Source organism: Chiloscyllium plagiosum, chromosome 26 (genome assembly GCF_004010195.1).
Source record: "Chiloscyllium plagiosum isolate BGI_BamShark_2017 chromosome 26, ASM401019v2, whole genome shotgun sequence".
In the NCBI taxonomy this organism is placed as follows: domain Eukaryota; kingdom Metazoa; phylum Chordata; class Chondrichthyes; order Orectolobiformes; family Hemiscylliidae; genus Chiloscyllium; species Chiloscyllium plagiosum.
In genome coordinates, this window is record NC_057735.1 from 2,824,708 (window position 1) to 2,843,512 (window position 18,805).

At 38.6% G+C, this 18,805-nt stretch overlaps 1 protein-coding gene across 2 annotated transcripts in view; it reads right to left on the minus strand.

Annotated features, from left to right (window-relative positions):
- Positions 1-18,805, minus strand: part of lrig2 (leucine-rich repeats and immunoglobulin-like domains 2) — a 78,034-nt gene that overhangs the window by 19,395 nt on the left and 39,834 nt on the right. For both annotated transcript variants that reach the window (XM_043716349.1, XM_043716348.1), the window contains exons 5-12: positions 16,031-16,174; positions 14,472-14,615; positions 12,688-12,831; positions 11,547-11,690; positions 8,385-8,465; positions 4,165-4,236; positions 3,285-3,353; positions 1,688-1,851 (exon numbers count right to left, since the gene is read on the minus strand). In XM_043716349.1, coding sequence (XP_043572284.1) covers positions 1,688-1,851; positions 3,285-3,353; positions 4,165-4,236; positions 8,385-8,465; positions 11,547-11,690; positions 12,688-12,831; positions 14,472-14,615; positions 16,031-16,174 — 962 coding nt within the window. The remainder of the gene's footprint in view (positions 1-1,687; positions 1,852-3,284; positions 3,354-4,164; positions 4,237-8,384; positions 8,466-11,546; positions 11,691-12,687; positions 12,832-14,471; positions 14,616-16,030; positions 16,175-18,805) is intronic.

Consider the following 18,805-nt stretch of genomic DNA (forward strand, 5'->3'; position numbering starts at 1 on the left):
TTTAACTTACAAGAGCACAGATTGGTACAGTTCAGAATGAGGGCATTCAACCAGTGCTTGCACCAGTTCTTCAAAGAGCATTATGACTTTGAACCACCCATTTACCTTTTCCCCATATACATTATTTCTATTTAAATAATCCTTCAATGCCCTCGAGTGCCTCAATTTTACCAGCCTCCACCACACTTCCACCCACTGCATTCCATGTCTGAACAAATTTTTGTATAAAGTACTTTTTTCCCCTCTCATATTACATTTGCTATGTTTATAAATGCATTAAATCTGTACCATCACATTCTTGATCCTTTTATGAGTGGGAACAGTTTTGCCCCATCTACAGATTTCCCATGATTTTGAAAACTTTATTTTCTCTCTTCTTAGCTTTCTTCTCTTCAAGTAGAACAGTCCCAATCTATCCTCATAACTGAACTTTTGCATCCTTGGAGCAATTTTTTCTAAATTTCTTCTGCACTCTCTTCAATGCATTCATATTCTTCCTACAGCGCCATGACCAGAATTGTACACAATACTCGAGGGAATGTCTAACAAGTTCAGCATAACCTCTTTGCTCTTGTACTCTAGGCATTTTATTTACAGTTTAGGATTGTGCATTTCATTCAACTACTATCTACCTGTCCTGCCACCAGTGATCATTGCACAGGTTTGTCTACTCCAGCACCCTCAAGTATCGTTACTCTTATTTTCAACTGTCTATGTTCATCCTATCTAGATGCATAACCTTAGACTTCTCTGCATTGAATTTTAACTGCCATCTTTCAGTCCATTCCAACAACTTGCTTATGTCCTCTTGGAATTATTCACCGCCTTCTTCCGTTTATGCTGCCTCCAAATTTTGCATCATCCTCAAGACCTGAAGTTGTCCCCTGCATACCAAGTTCTAGATCATTCAAATATACCAGGAAAAAGATTTCAGCACTAACCCCAGAGACATTCACTACAAAGGGTGGCACAGTGGTTAGCACTGCTGCCTCACAGTGCCAGGGACCCGGGTTTGATTCCCACCTTGGGCGACTGTGTGGGGAATTTGCACATTCTCCCAGTGTCTGCGTTGGCTTCCTCCCGGTGCTCCGGTTTCCTCCCACAATCCAAAGATGTGCTGGTCAGGTGAAACGGCCATGCTAAATTGCCCATAGTGTTAGGTAGTCAGGTGTAAATGTAGGGGAATGGGGCTAGGTGGATGACTCTTCAGAGGGTTGGTGTGGATTGTTGGGTTGAAGGGCCTGTTTCCACACTGTAGGGAATCTAATCTAAAAAAACCTTTTGTCAGCCTGAAAACTATCCATTCACCTATAGCCTGTTTCTATTACATGGCCAATTTTGTACCCAGGTTGCTACTACCCATTTTATTCTACGAGCTGTAGTTTTAATGTAGTTTTAAGAATAAACGAGATAATGTCAATATGTTTCCCATACTTAGTTAATTCAAACAAACAGCTGACGTCTAATGTCTTTTATTTTCAATCCAATGTCTGTAACAAGTTACATCATAAGCACCAGCAGTTATTCAGCTCAATTTGCACCTTCCAATTATTGACACATTCATTTAACTTTGCAGATTCAGCAAAGAGTAAGAGAAAACTAGATCACAAAACAAGCTGAGGCAGACAGGCACTTGCTAGGACTTTGAGCTATGAATTAAGCCATAATAAACATGAATTATACAAACCACAAATGTAGTCCTCTGCATCAACATTAAAGATGCTTTTCCCTGCCAGCCATACAGGGTGAGCACAGTTGGCAGTGACCATGTGCTGAAACTGTTTTTCCACCAGAAATGGAGGCAGCCACTTCAGCTGACAGTCACACAGAAGACTGGACGTGTTCAGGCCCCTGCAGAGAGCAAATAAAAATATACATCCTTCAGAAATGTGTAACAGTGAAGAGTTGGATGCGAGGCAGTGAATTACAGGAGGCTTTTGAGAAAATAACTAACTCATCACAAGGTGACGAGAAAGTGGTTTTGTGACAGAGGAATAATTGTTGTCAGGGCTTGGACTGCATTTAATTTAGACATTACTCTTCAACAAAGAGGGGACTGAACCCAAGATAAGTGGCACAACATGTGATGTTATGCATATGTATGACAGTAACTGGCAATTTAGTAGTAGATAAGTGATAAGCACACTGCACAGCATTAGCAATGCTCTAACAGGAGCATTTTGTTTATGGATTGAAAACAAAAGGACCCTCCCAGCAATATCACTGACAGCAGACTGCAATCCTCTTTTTAAATTAGTCTTCATATTGGCACAGGGTAAACTGCAAAAAGAACATTGTTTATAGCCAAGTCCTCAATGCATCAAGGCGGTGTTAGTCAATTTGAATAATACATTTTTGAGTGAGCATGTGTCCAACACTTGTACTAATAACAACAAACAACAGACTTGTGTAACAAAACACAAGCTGCTTCCCATTAATTTATTTTGTTGCATACAAGATACCTACGGATATCAAATCAAGGCAGGAAAACAGAGTGAGGATACAGAAACGGATTTCAATGAAAGCAGCAAAATTGGCTCAAGTGGTGGAACTCACCAGCAAGTCACTCAGGTCAACCCACTTGTGGCAACCTATTGCTAAAATTGCTGGCGCCTTGAAATAATAGGTCTATTTAATGGAGGCCTTAATCCTCTTAAAATAAGTGGATTAATTAAGGACATTTAAGCATTCTTAAGCTCAAATCCCATTAACAAAACTCAAAAACCAGAATTTGCTCATCCCCCGAAACAGAGAAGCCAACCTCAGTTGACATTTTAACCAGCAAGTTCGATTCCAAGGCTGTCTTTCTTAAAATACAGCTTGGCAATTATAGGGTTTGCATTACTTGTGTAATATGTTGCCCTCTTCCATCACCTGCTCACCCCAACTCAGCCACCTTTACTACTGAACCTTAAGACAGCAATTATTCCAAATGAACCTCAGCATGTGGTGAACTGCATAAGGAAGCAAAAGCAACCCCTTTTATTTAGCCACTCAACATTTCTCATTAAACCACTCACCACTCAAACACTTGCTAAAAGTCATCCAACTTACTGACATTACTCCTGATTTTGGATATGTACAAAGACCACCTGCCTTCCTAACTTCCCTCTTCGCCCCACTCCCAAACCCAACAACTCTCAAATAATGAGCAGGCATCATTCAGGATTCAGTGGAGAAGGCTATACACAAGAACGAGGAATGCATTCATCCAAAAAAAGGCTTTCTAATTAAATTACTTCATGCTGTACTGATTGATTTAATAGAATCTTTTAAATACTCACAGTTCTTTCAAGCTCATTTGGGCAAAAGAATTTTCTTGAATAGACATGATGGCATTGTTGCTCAAATCTCTAAAAGAGAGATAAAGTAAACTTGCTTAAAAACTAGAAGTTGAAAGGAATACCAGAGTTTTAACATATCAAAGCACTTCACACACAATGGCTCATTTTTAAAGTGCAGTGACTTATACACAAAAGGTCAGCAACCATTTCACATACAGCAAGAAATCTTAAAAAAAAACTGATGAGCTGAAGGACTAGTTAATATTTGGTTTCTGGTGGCTTAGGGGAATGGGGTTTGACCAGAACACACAGAGAATTTCCACCTCCTCTTGAAATAGTGCTTGTTGAGTCAGTTCATCGAACTGGTGAACATTTAATCAGGATGATTACATGTGTGACCTATTCACTTAATTGCAAAATATCTTTAAATTATTTTCTGGTGCCAATCTTGTACCGCATCTTAAAGGGGATGAGAATGCAAGGTGTAGTACCTTCTCAATTGCTGTGTGGGGCAACTTAAAGTGGGCAACGATGATTAAACAATGGTCACTGCTTAAACTCAAAAGGTATTAACATTTTCTGACAAAATCGGATCCGCATCTAAATTCTCATGTTCTGCCTCCTGGTCAATAAGCAGTGACATATCAGTGTCATTCTGCCTTAACAACTGGCACACCATAGGATCTAGGCTGCAACCATGAGGAGTTAAAACCTGGCACAGAAATCTTTCATCCACAGAATTATTTGACAAAGGGCAAAGAGAAATGGAAACTCCCAGGACTAATTTATCATCTAATATAAATGCAGAAGAACATGCTTTTAAATTTTATTTTGGTGACGTGACTATATAACGGAGGACTATTTTGAAGTGGATACTCACAGGTATTCAAGTGTTTCCAGCCCAGAAAATGCTTTCTTTGTGATGGATGTTATTTTGCTGCCCTGCAGGATTCTACAAAGAATGAAACAGTAATTATCAAATCATACTCCTTGGATTAGTACCATTACAAAAGAGAAGGTTTCTAGATATTCTCCCACACTAACTGCTCTTTATTGTTCTTGTAACTTTGGTTCTGAAGTTCCCTATGCAGTTTGTGCCATTACGCATGCATTCCTGAGTACGTATGCAGAAGAAGACAACCAAGATAGTGGGTCTAACAAAAACATTGGAAACTGCATCTTGGATTTACAGAAAATCAGCTCTTGTAGCCAAATACAGCTGGTACCAAATAGGCTTTTTGAGAAAAAGACAAGCACTGAACATACTGTCAGTTTTTCACTAAGAACAAACCTGAGCAAAAGATCAAGTCTAGGGCAGAGCAATAATGTGTAGACCACAAATGGCTTTAACATCCCTAGATTAGGTGCGAAAAGCAAGAAAATAAAAATTCTTCAAGATTCTCATCCATGATCTCAGCAGTGAGCCAGCTATAAAGTATACATTTACAGATTTTGGTCAAAGGGGAACTTCATATCCAACTGTTTCGCCTCCACAGTCAGAAGTTAACCAAACTAATGCATTAACTGGGCCGACATGACACCAATTGTTAAAGTTCACTTGAGAATGTAACATTAAGAAAGTTCTTCAATTTACATACGAAAGAAATGAAACCAACATGTTCATTCTAAAAGGTGAGAGACTTAAACAATCCCAGTCTTTTTCAATATATAATTTCAGTTACAGCACACTGTAAAGTTTTGATATAAATTCTGTGTCTTACGATCTTATACTCCACAACCACCTGACGAAGGAGCAGTGCTCCAAAAGCTAGTGCTTCTAAATAAACCTGTTGGACTATAACTTGGTGTTGTATGATTTTTAAACTAATTAAGTGTCTCAAGGTGCTTCAGAGGAGCACTGCAAAACAACATATGATACTGTGCAGTAGGTAGGTAATATAAACTCTCTTAAAGGAGACAAGCAAGGTTACAGCTCAGAGGTGTAGGGTGGTGATTCTATAAGTTGGAACCGAAGCAGTCAATGATAGAGCAATTACGAGTGGGACGCACAAGAGGCCAGAATTAGAGAAGCACAGAAACTGCGGAGGGTTGTGGGTCTGGAGGAGATTTCAGAGATAAGTAGCAGCAAGATGATGGTGGGTATTTGAAAACACAAATAAAGCCCACTCACACCACAGCCTATATTTAACTTCAGGAATTCGGACCTTGTCATCTTTAAAAGACCACATTATACATAGTTTCACATTAGTAGCAGCAAAAAACACAAGTTAGATGGATATAGTTTTTGTCCTTCTAAAGTTATGCGCCACTTAGCTTAACATGAGCAATCGGGGAATAGGTTACTGCAGCCATGGATTTGAAAGGGTGGCAACTAAGTAGGCAAGTTTATGCCTGATATCAGTGGTGGAGAAGCTGCTGAAGATAGGGAGACAGGATTTATTCACACTTGGAAGCGAATGGAGTTGTTAGTTATAGGCTGCATGGGTTTGTGTGGGGAAGGTCATGCCTCACCAACTGGATTGAGTTTTTTGAGGAGGTGACAAGAAAGATTGATGAGGGAAGGGCAGTAGAAGTTGTCCACCGAAACTTTAGTAAGGCACTTGATAAGGTACCTCATGGCAGGCTGGTATAAAAAGTAAAGTCTCATGTGACTCGGGGTATGCTGGCTAGATGGATGCAGAATTGGCTTAGTCATAGAATAAAGAGAGAGTAGCAGTGGAAGGGTGCTTTTCAGAATGGAGATCAGTAACCAGCAGTGTTCCACAGGGATCAGTGCTTAAACATTTATTGTTTGTAATATATATATAAATGATCTGGAGGAAAATGTAGGTGGCCTGATTTGTAAGTTTGTGGATGACACCAAAATTGGCAGAGTTGCAGATAGTGAGAAGGACTGTCAAAGGAAACAATGGATATAGATAGATTGCAGATTTGGGCAGAGAAATGGCAGGTGGAGTTTAATTCAGACAAAGGTGGAAGGCGGGAAAAAAACGTGGCTGCAAGAGCTGATCCTTTTTTGAGGTATTTTACGTGTTGGAGCAGATTTCCTCAAATTCTAGGAGCAGTAATTATTGTTTTATAAGCTGTTGCATTATTTTGGAACTTTGGGGAAAAATATCAAAAGAACATCACTTTAAAGAGGAGGAACAGAGATAAAGACAGTGACTACATGGGAAGTGAATCAAATGGTGAAATAAACCTGCACAGCTGAGTGCCTCTGCTGTTTGGTTTCAGGTATCTAGACATCACAGTTGATCTAAGAGCACTGTGTGCAATTCTGACCTCCCAACTATAGAAAGGATGTTGTGAAACTTGAAAGGGTTCAGAAAATATTTACAAGGGTTGGAGGGTTTGAGCTACAGGGAGAGGCTGAATAGGCTGGGGCCATTTTCCCTGGAGCACAGAGGCTGAGGGTTGACCTTATAGAGGTTTATAAAATAATGAAGGGCATGGATAGGATAAATAGGCAAGGACTTTTCTCCAGGGTGGGAGAGTCCAAAACTAAGGTGAGATGGGAAAGATTTAAAAGAGGTCTAAAGGGCAACTTTGTCACACAGAGGGTGGTACATGTTTGAAATGAGCTTCCAGAAGATGTGGTGGAGGCTTGTACAATTACAACATTTAAAAGGCACCTAGATGGGTATATGAATAGGAAGGTTTGAGAGAGATAGGAACCAAATGCTGGCAAATGGGACTAGATTCATTTAGGATATCTGGTCAGCATCAGACTGAATGGAGGAGAAAGTGAGGACTGCAGATGCTGGAGACCAGAGTTGAAAAATATGATGCTGGAAAAACACAGCAGGCCAGGCAGCATCCGAGAAGCAGGAGAATCGACGTTTCGGGCATAAACGTTGATTCTCCTGCTCCTCGGATGCTGCCTGGCCTGCTGTGTTTTCCAGCATCATATTTTTCAACATTGGACTGAATGGTCTGTTTCCATGCTGTGCAGCTCTACGACTCTAAATGCGAAGTGATGCATTTTGGAAGATCAAATTCAGGTGTGAATTACACAATAAATGGCAGAACCCTTAGCAGCACTGACATACAGAGGGGATCTGGGTGCACTAGTCCACAGGGTCTCTGAAACTAGCAGCACAGGTGGATAAGGTGGTCAAGAAGGCATACTGCACACTTGCCTTCATCAGCTGGGGCATCGAATATACAAGTACGCAAGTTATGTTACAGCTGTACAAAACTTTAGTTGGGCCGCATTTGGAATAGTGCGCGCAGTTCTGGTCACCACAATACCAGAAAGACGTAGATGCTTTGGAGAGGGTACCAAGAAATTTTACCAGAATTCTGCCTGGTCTGGAGCGTTCTAGGTATGAGGAGAGGTTGGATAAACTCAATGTTTTGAATTAGAGTCTCTACTGTGTGGAAACAGGCCTTTTGACCCAACAAGTCCACACTGACTCTCCAAAGAGTACCCCATCCAAACCCATTCCCTCACATTTACCCATGACTCATGCACCTAACCTATACATCCCTGAACACTATGGGCAATTTAGCATGGCCAATTCACCTAACCTGCATAACTTTGTATTGTCGGAGAATACCCACACAGACAGGAGCAGAATGTGCAAACTCCACACAGACAGTCACCCGAGGCTGGAATTGAACCTGGGACCCTGGTGCTGAGGCAGTAGTGCCAAACACTGAGCTACTCTACCGCCCAGGAAAGATAGAGGTTGAGGGATGACCTGATAGATATGTTCAAAATTATGAGACACATAGATAAGGTGGATAATCAGAGGCTTTTTCCCAGGGTGGAAAGGTCAACTACAAGACGGGACAGGTTCAAGGTGAGGAGGAAAGGTTTAGGGGAGAAGTGTGGGGAAATTGTATCACACAGAGTGGTGGATGCCTGGAATGCATTGCCAGTGGAATTGGTGGAAGCAGGCAATTTAACAATGTTTAAGGCATACTTGATTGACACATGAACAAGAGGTGAACAGATGGATAGAAAAAGCGTATGGGCAATAAATAGCGGGTCTAAATAAGGATTAGCAATTGGTGCAGGCTTGTTGGGTTAAAGCACTTATTCCTGTGTTGTATTGTTCTTTATTATGTACAAAAGTACAGATTTAAAATTAAAGCACCATGAACCACAGTAATTTTTGTTTATCAAGTACATACAACTTTCGCAGCTTGGCTAATCCGGTAAAAGCACCATTTGAATCCTCGATGGCCCATGAAATTTCATTATTCCTGAGATCACTGCAAGAAGAAAACTGCTGTTATTCTACTTTTATAAATAGGACGGACAATCAAATGATCTAAGTTTACCAATTTTCACAGACCACAGTAATAATATAGTACCATGCATAAATTGAAAATACAAAAGAGACATCAAACTGAATGCAAGCAACCCAGCACACTGGTAGACTCTGGAAAAAAAAGTCAAGAAACAGGCCATTCAATCCAATTGGTCTATGATGGCACTTATGCTTCACACATATCTCCTCTCCATCTCATTCAACCTGCATCCCTTTTGTTTATCTATCTTTGCATTAAATTCACCTATTATTCACTTCCAATATTTCTTATGGTGACCAGTCCCACATTTTAACTACTCAAAGTAAAAAGGACTCTGCTGAAATTTTATTGGCTTGATCAGTGACTCTCATGTTTATGATCCCCACTTCGCAGTCTCCAGTCCAGATTTTATCTCAAACAACTGAAAATATCCTCTCTATGTAATGGTACCAAAAGACCAAATTCTGATACCAATACTATATGACAGAAAAATAAGTTTGAAAATTAATCACAATTCAAAAAAAGAGGTATTGCATGTGCACAGTCAACACCATATGTAGTCAATTAACTTGTTCAGACATGCTCTGAAACACCTCTGGGACAGATAAAATTTGAGCCAGATCTTCTGGCCCAGAGGTAGGGACATTACCATTCCACCATAAAACTCAAGACCAAGTGTAATCTCAGAGGAGGAGTTACAGGGCCGGAGGATAATTGGACTATAGTACACAAATTTGCTTCTTATTTGCAGTTCATTTAACGTGAAACAAGAGGTATAACATTATACCATTACCACTATGAGTTAAATTAAAGAGCATCACAGATGCTGAGTGTCTGAGGTAAATACACACAATGTTAGAAACAAGTTTGTTAACATCAGAAATGGCAAAGACAACTAAACATTTTGGAACTGTATCTGTCATCAAAAGGGAATCCCTACTGCTTTGCATATGAAAGATTTGCACGTTTGTATTGCCTCTCAGTGAAAAGTGTCCTCTGCATCTCACAAAGCAGCCAAATTTTTGAACAAAACCTTTTGCAGCAGTTAAAGCCTTTTCTTGCAAGAAGGATAGATACTGAAGAAATTACATTTCTTCTTAAAAGGGAGTTACCCTTGCACAAGGGATGAATTGCCTAGAAAAAGTGTAGTAAATGTAATTGTGACCCATGAAAGGTTTTTTAATAAGCACTTGAAGATTAAAAAATATAGTAAAAGTTTAAGGATAACAGGCAAAGAAATTACTCTTGCAGTGAGCTGGCGTGGACTCAAGGTGAGCGGACACCTCTTTTGTGTAACCATTATATCATTCTATCAACAGTTTTAAAGATACTTGTAATGGAAGTGAAAGCCCAGTAAAATAGGCAGTTCCTGAACACCGCTGATTAAAACTTTTGCCAGAATTTGGAGATGAATTCTGAAACTAGTGCCTGGATGGAGATGCATGTTTGGTATTGTTTGAAATGGTGGGGTAATTGGTGAATTCCAATTTAAATTTTCTGGATTATATTCTGTAAACCTTACGTGAAAAAGACCTCAATAAACAAGGGATTGTCAATGGCACTCTAATCTCATACCGGTGTGAAACAGTTTCAGCCTAACACGTTCTATTGCTTTGATTTGTGTAATACATGGCCAGACGTAAAGACGAAGAGTGCAAGCTTTCAAATTTTTACCACAATGCACAAAAAATACACACTTTACATGAATCCGTCCAAAAGTTTGAGCAGGAAAAATAAATGTATCACACTTTATTCTAACTTCACTTTGACTAAACAAATTAATTCCACGCTTGTGCCCTTACACTGATCAGTTAGTTTTCCTTTCTCCTCACAACTAGTCAGGCAGGAATAGTTGGAGCCTCATTAATCAGCAATGCCCCGAAACATGAATACACTCAGTGACCCTGAACTGAAGCTTGCCAGTCATTTCCTTTTACATGCCTCCCCCCTAAGGCCCAACAACACAACTTACTTTGTTCTTCCATTTAATGTTACTTTGAACCAAAGCAGATCAGTTATGATCACTCTACTACTAAAGGTTACACGAAGGACAAAGAATTCCAAGTTACTTCATCCCCATCCAATTTATTTTTGGACCTTTCCTTTTCCCACTTCAGCTCACTTAAGCACTTTTGACACAATATCTGCCTTGCAGTTGCCTGGCCAGGTGGGAGAACAGAAAAGAGGATTCATTTATAATATACTAGCAGATAGTGCAGACTGAAACAGGAAAAGATAAAGCTAGAGTTCAATCTACAGCCTGTTAACTTCATCTCTTGTGTAATCAGCATGAACTTCGCTCGTCCTCTGCATTCCTATTCATACAGCTGGGTACACCAGATGGATCATAACTAATGAGTGCTGGTGTACAGAAATTCCTCACTCTTTTGTTTTTGCAGTCTAAGATGTACCAACTCCTACACTTTCTACCAGAAGTACAAGTAAGAAACATGCATTATAGTAACTGATCAAACTCATTGTCACAAGTTTAAAACTTCATTACAATAGGATTTTTGATTGTTCATCTTGACATAAACTCAGTCCAGAAAGTAGTCCAACATATGCAAAGTGACGCAGAAGGTACAGCTTTACTGCCCATTACAGTGGAGCATTGTAGTTTCTAATGGAGGACATGTGACTCATTGGCTACCCACTGGCCAGCAATGATTTCCAGTCTCAATTTCAAGCTTATAAGCTGACCAAGTTTATAGAGAATAGTTAGTGGGGTGGGAGCAAATGATTCAATTCTAAACTGAAAGCAAGAAATGCAGGAGATCACAGCAAGTCAGAAAGCATCCATGGCGAGAAAACAAGCTAACGTTTTGAGTCCAGATGAGTCTTCATCAGAGCTGATGTCACATGATGAATAGTCATCTAGCTTGCTCTCTCTCTCCCTGGCTGCTCCAGCCACTGTGATCTCTCCAGTATTTTTTGTTTCCAGTACAGATTCCAGCATCGGCAGACTTTTGCTCTAACACAACCTTGAAGTTAAGTTAGTTTTCTGTATTTATCATATAATGCTATTTTATTCTGTGTACTTACAGTGTCAGCAGGTTAGACAAACTGCTAAAGACTCCATCAGCGATATAACTTACTCTGTTGTCTCCCATGTACAAACTCTCAAGCAAATTCAAGCCGACAAAAGTAGACTCATCTAAACGAGTCATCTGATTGTAGGTCATGTCTCTGGATAAAAGTGAAACAAAAATTTCAACATAAATCAATTTGATCCAGTTCGTCCATCCTATTTACAGGAATTCTTCAACCAATTCTGGATACAGTAATATTACAGTATCCAAAACACCATTTCAAATTATACAGATTCAAAAACAATCTTATTTTGACATTTCAGTGCTATGTTTGGCAGGTAGATTCTTTATCGCAGACAGCATCATATGCTCTGTTCCAATGCACACTTGGTAGGTGATAACTTCCATGTAAAATGGCCAAATCAAATTAATGAGTATATGAATGAAGTTCTTCCAGCCTCCTGCCTACTATATGAATGAAGAAGCAGAATAGTTGGAGAAGGAACAACTGATGCTTCCTTATTTAAATCTGATGTCCTGAAGAAAAAACAATTCATTGTAGATTAGACTCAGCTGTGTTCTAGGCATGAAATGATTGGAACTTATGATAATCTATTGAGAGATGTATGAACAAATTTTGTTAGAACAAAGCACAGCTGCATCAATCACTTCTATGTCACAATTAACCAACCAATTTGATTTACCAACAAATGAAAATGCGTTCAATCTATGATATTAAGTAACTCATTTGCATACACACAGTAATGCAAAGAATAAGCAATGCTCCCAGATTTTATTAAGCCGGCTATTATGCCTTTTCTTGAGGATTCAGTTATGCAGTATTAAAATCAATTTCTTTTAAAACAGTGTCCTGGAGACAGTATAATGCCCCAAGGAACTTCAATGGAGCAATTATCAAATAAAATTTTCGTAATTATTCGAACAAGTAACTAAAAGGTTAAAGAGGAAGATTTGAAGGAATGTCTGACAAAACAAAGAGAGAGGTGCAAAGGCAGAGGGGTTCAGATAGGGAATTTCAAAGCTCATGGTTCAGGCATTGAGTGGCATGCCCGCTAATGGTGGAATGTGACGGTTAAGATGAATGAGGCACCAGAAATGAAGGGCCAGAGGATAAAAAGGGAAAAAAAACTCACAATTCAGTCAGCTTCTGGCAGAACTCCCAGGCATCTGCACTGACTCTGGTGATGGCATTCTGGCTCAGGTGGAGATGCTGCAACAGTTTGAGGCCATATAGCCAGCCCTTGGTGACTTCTGTTAAGTTATTATGTTCCAAGTCTCTAGAAAGGAAAAAAGAAACAGCTGATTTCTATAATAGAGAAAAGAAACGATGTATTGTTTCAGACTAACTGGAACATTTCTAAGCTGCCTCCATGCATATCATTATTCTTAGCTGGAAATGTGTTGCTGGAAAAGCGCAGGTCAGGCAGCATCCAGGGAACAGGAGAATCGACGTTTCGGGCATAAGCCCTTCTTCAGGAATCATTATTCTTAGCAAAATAAATGGTTAGCAATTCCAAAACTGATCAGATTCGAACAAAAACTTTTTGCTTGATAGTGACTTGAGATCCAGTATCACCAAACTGCAACATACTTTCATAATCAGCAGCAGACAACTTAGCCCCTCTAGCCTGCTCAACCATTCAATACGATCATGGCTGACTTCATCTCGGCCTCAACTCCATTTTCCTGCCTGCTCCCCATAACACTTTAAACCATTACTAATTAAAAATCTGTCCACCACCTCAGATTTATTCAGTGTCCTGGTGTCTACTCTGAAGTAGTGAATTTCATAGAGTTGTGACCTACAGAGAAACAATTCCCTCTCATCTGTTTTAAATCTGTCAGTCCTTAGCCTAAAACTATGACTTGCTGTTCGAGATTTCCCCAGAAAGGGTAACATTTGCTCTACATTTTCATCAATCCTCTTTAGCATCATATATACATCAATTAAACTTATTCTAAACTCTAGCAAGTTCAGGCCGAAACTCTTTAATTTCTCATCGTAAGACAAAACTTTCTTCGCCAGAATCAATTTAGTGAATATTTTCTGAATTGCATTCAGTGCCAAGGCAGCCTTCCTCAAGCAAAGGGACCAAAACTGCATGCAGTACTCCAGATTTCTTCAAATATTCCTTCAAAATCTATAAAATTATCTAAGATCTTTGTTTACCTGGGGAATTGAGATACAACCCTGCATAGTGCACACCTTGTTCTAGTTGCATAATATTCTAACATAGAGGTAAAATAAGATCCAATATTCTAACACAGAGATGAAATAAGATCCCACGTCCAGTTTAGCAAGACTACTTTTTAGACATTTTTGACTCAAAAGCAATCGGACAACAGATTTTAAACCAAGTTCAAGAGCTGACAAAGACTTTCACAGAGCTACTGTGATATTATACAATTACTGGTTAAAAGCTAAGGCTGTTCTAATTTTACACTCGTGGTATCAAGAGTATCCCAGCTAGAGTTTTATTTTAAGGTGGAGGTTCCCACCAACTTTCCTTTAATGTGGTTTGGTTTCAGTGACATCCAGTTTCTCATCCTGAGTAATCATGTAGGTTTGGCTTTAAACTCTAATAGGAAATTCTGGAAGGCTGTTCAGGTAACTCCTCACAAATGAGAGCCAGGTGACTAATTCTATCCTTCCTTGCCAGATGCTCTCAGGTCAATTACCACATCCAAACATTCCACGGGCTGAATCTGTATCTTAGTCCTGGTCAGTGTTGGAAAGAAATGGTTTAAAATGTGTAACTATTCCAGATTGCATAGAAATTATAAGACTGTCATTAACCTCACTGGAGGAAGACGAAAGATTATCATTTTGTCGTTATGCATTAAAGCATTTCAAATGTCATTTAGACAACAACTGGGAAAAAGTAATTACTCCAGCATAGTCATCAAAAGGACTCACAGTTCCGTGATTTCATTCAGCCCCCAGAAGGCGCCGTCCTTCAGTTCGCAAATCCCATTACGCTGCAGTTTCAATGACTTCAATGAGTCGAGGCCGTGAAACGTTAGACTCTCAATAATTCTCATTCTGTTACGTTTTAGCTCCCTGTTTAAATATAAAACTCAAAGTCATCAAATGTGGTGATTAAACTTGATAAAAGGGGAAAAAAAAAATGAAGAACCAGTGAAAAAGCCATCATATTGACCACTGGCAAGAATGAATGCATATTGCAATATATTTGCTTTTGGAAGATACTTCTAGATATTCTAATTGCAATGTGGTTTCCACACACGTTTGAATATTTTGGAGCAGAAACAAGAAAAACAGAGGCAATTATTAGCAACAGGGTATCACCACACCAGTATCCCCACCTCCCCCAAAGCTGGGCACTGACAATTGCCATATTCAGTGAATTAAATCCTACCTACATTTGGCTGTTTGTTTTTCCACATACTTGGGAGTTGTTTTCTTACACACAGCTGAACAGGGACATAAAGACCACTTGTGACAAGATTTTTAAATATAAACAAGTTGTACTTAGAGACAGGCCTAACATATGCTGTCCATGCCAAAAGGTCATAGTTCACATTGCGTGCAGAGGATTTAATTAGCTAAGACAGCTTTCCTGTTAGACATCATGACGCTCAGCAATAACTTCAAAAGTATTACTGACATAGATCTACCTGCGCTAATAAACTTCTCATTTTATTATAATTCACAATGGGGAAGATAAAGTACCGTATCGCAACAAATATTTAATATCTGCAGGCACTGGAACAATTTTCAATCCAGTTACCCTCAACCTGATATAAATAAATCTAACAAACCAGTATTAATTCTTCCTTATTAAATGCTCCAAATGTAATGTTTTTCTATGCTTAAAAACACAAGAAGAGAATTTTTAATCTAGTCAGTAGTCCCAGAATAAAATTACTACAGGAGCAGATCCAGCACAAGACAACAATTCCTTCTTCACCTGTACACAATTGAACAATTGATAGAAAGCAGCACTAAAAGTCCATTCATTGGATACCCTCCCAAAATAGAATTTAACTAAAATTTCAAGTGCAAAGTGAAGCTTTTAAGTTACACAGTAAACTCCATGATAAACTGGTTGTAGGTTCATCTTGTACTCAAGATGAAGATAAATATTGCAGCTGCTGAAAACCTGAACCATAATTACGGAGGCAGTACCTGTACATGACAAGAGTTACTACCATCAGGACAATGTCTTTAAGTTAAAATACAATCAACTGAAAGTGTTAACTCGCATTCTCTCTCCAAAGATGCTAGGTGACTTGCTAAACTCTTCAGTGTTTTCAGTTTATATTATAATTGATCCTGTTAGCTACAAATTCAACTTGCACTCAAGCAACTCAGAACAAACCACAAGGTTGTTTTTTGATGATCCAGCCTCTATCTCCTTCAAAAGCTGTTACATAAGGAACAATATTTTTAATCAAAAAGTCAATGAAATATGCATCTAGACTCTGAACTATGAAAGCCACAAAACCACTCACAGGTATTGAAGCTGAGGCAAGTGGAAGCTCTTTGGATGAATGACAGTAATTTTATTTCTGTTCAGTTTGAGGACGAGCAAGGTGCTGGACAGATTATCAAAACAGCCCGGTTCTAGGATGGTAATTCGATTATTATTCAAGTGTCTGAAAATAAGACATAGCTGTATTACTAAAAAAATTTTTGGAAGTCAAATATTCATACTGTATTTCAAAATTTAAAAACAAAGCTTTAGTAACAAAACCTGCCTGTACGTCTTAGGAGTTGCATGCCTTTCCAATGTAATAGAGGTTGGAGTAACCCGGAAACCTCCTACTGGGATAAGTCTGCAACTGTAGCCATAACATTTTACCTTTTGCGCTGAATAACAGACAAAGTAGTCAATTTTTATTATGAATTGAACTGGTGCTGTCACAGGACAGGTAGTTGATTACTTTCAGTTACTGGTTAAGATGCATTTGCTTGTCCTTTTTAAATATATTCATCTGATGACTGGATGACTTAGTGAGGCAACATAATGTGCTTTCACTGATGACTATGGTGCTGAATCCAGTCTACACTGATGGGAAAATATCCACTCTCTCGTTAGTAAATTCCATTTATGAAATGAGTCTGGGACAGCTTCAATTATGCTTTTTGAGAGTTGCAGCTACTAATCCAGCTCAAATGAGCAATCACACTTAAGAGATAACCACAAGGATTACTCCAACAGGAAATTAATATATAACAAGTGACACACAAGACTTAACCAGGCTTAAACCATCACAGTTCACTCAGCAAATAAAAGACACAAACTGGCACTATGTTCTACTGCTGTTTTTATTTACCTTAAGTAGTGCAAAATAAGACTACTTAAAAAAAGTCTGGGCATTGCTGCCTTGGTTCAGAACTCAGTAGTCTATTTGCCTGACATACCGAATTTAAAAAAAAATTGCTTCTTACAGTGCATTGAACATCTTTTCCCATGTTTGCCAAGGTTCAATGAAAAAGTCTGCAGCCACATGAGATGTTGCTTGGCATATCCACAAAAGCAGCATTTCTTGCAATCAAAAACTTTAATAAAAACTGATGCTATTATAAACAAGCATCTTATAATCTCAAACACAAGTGTAAAACTGTTCCATTGTACAGAACTTCACTGGGTCTAGTCAAGGCAATGCAAATGTTCCCAAATGGATTTCACAGTGCAAACATATTTGCCTTCCTTTTTGAAATCAATAATAATGAATTTAAAAAGCAGCAACTTGAGCATAAATCCCATGCGCCACTCGCACCAAAGCTGCAGTTCTCAATATTAAAAGTTCAGACAGATTTCAACAAATCTCGCATTACACTTAACTCTAAGAGAACTAGATGCCTGGCAAGCACTAAATTCTTTCACCATGCTCAAAGGCTTTAAAATTAAGCTATTCAAATTCAAAACAGGGAGAAATTTCATCTGCCTACTATGAACTGCAAACATTTTCCGTAAAGATAAACACCCCAATAATACAAACCTGGAAAGTCCAAGTTCAGGTCAGCAGAGCTAAGTGTGTGTATGTGTGTGTGCAAAGGACACTCCTGGAGATTCATCAGTTAAACTGACAAATTATTAACACAAGACATACAGTTTTCAACTACTTGTCCAGAAAGGGCCACCAGACCCATTATTATCTGTGTTATGTAGAAAGACTCCTAACTGCTGGCGATACATCTAGCCTCCAGAATCAATGTAATCTATTCAGCTAACTAAGCACATGTTGTGAATCCTCAGGACTCGCAAATTTTACAGCAGATTACAGAGAAAAATCTATACTGTAAATTAGTATATCAAACAATTTTGAGCTGGATGCATTGTGTAAAAATGATGTATTGTAGTATATTCCAGGTCATAAACTTCAAAACGTGAATGGAGAGCGTTTAATGCACAGCCTATTAAGGATATTCATACATCAGAAAATACCAATTGAAAAGAAAACCCCTTTGCGTCTTAGAGTTCTGGCTGCATATGCTATCTGTTGACTGGTAAGACACAGAATAATGTACACCGGGCTCCAAAGAGCCCATCAGAATGGGTTGCATGATGCAGCTCAGACAGTTTTACACTTCGGTTTATAATTGAAATGACATTTGCATGCAATTCAACAAATACTATTTAATCCACCGCTATGAATCAGGATTATTCTTCTGCCTTCAAGTCTATTAAGTGTTTAAAAAGAAATCAACAACTACAAAATAATTTAAATTAATTTAAATATTCTTCTGTAATATTCAGCTCAAGTTACTCTCATTGATGCTTATGTTATTCTGAATGTGTTGATGGTTATTTTAAAGAAATATCACGACATGAAAATCCACCATCATGGTAAACACAAACTACAGATAAGGGTAATTCTGATGTTTAATGACTACAATGCTATGGGGAAAGCAAAGATTAAAATGAATTACATTAGAAAGAAAAGCAAACATAAGGCAAAATAATTGATTTTGACATTTAAAATGTTTGACATAGGATCACAGTAATAATTATTTGCAGATTGATTGGCGGGGCACTGAAGTACAGAACAAACACTGCTGTGTTGCAAATTCTATTCAATAACCTTTACTGCAACATTATGATTTAAGTTCATTGTATGAGCTGAAATGCTGAACAGATTTTGGACAAGAGTCCTGGATGCCTACAAGCTGATATTCTAAGAATTAGGTTCAAAAACAACAAAATGAATGCTGTAAAATGAAGACATTTATTATTACCATATGGGATCTTTGAAAAAAAGGCATGTTAGTAGAATTTTCTC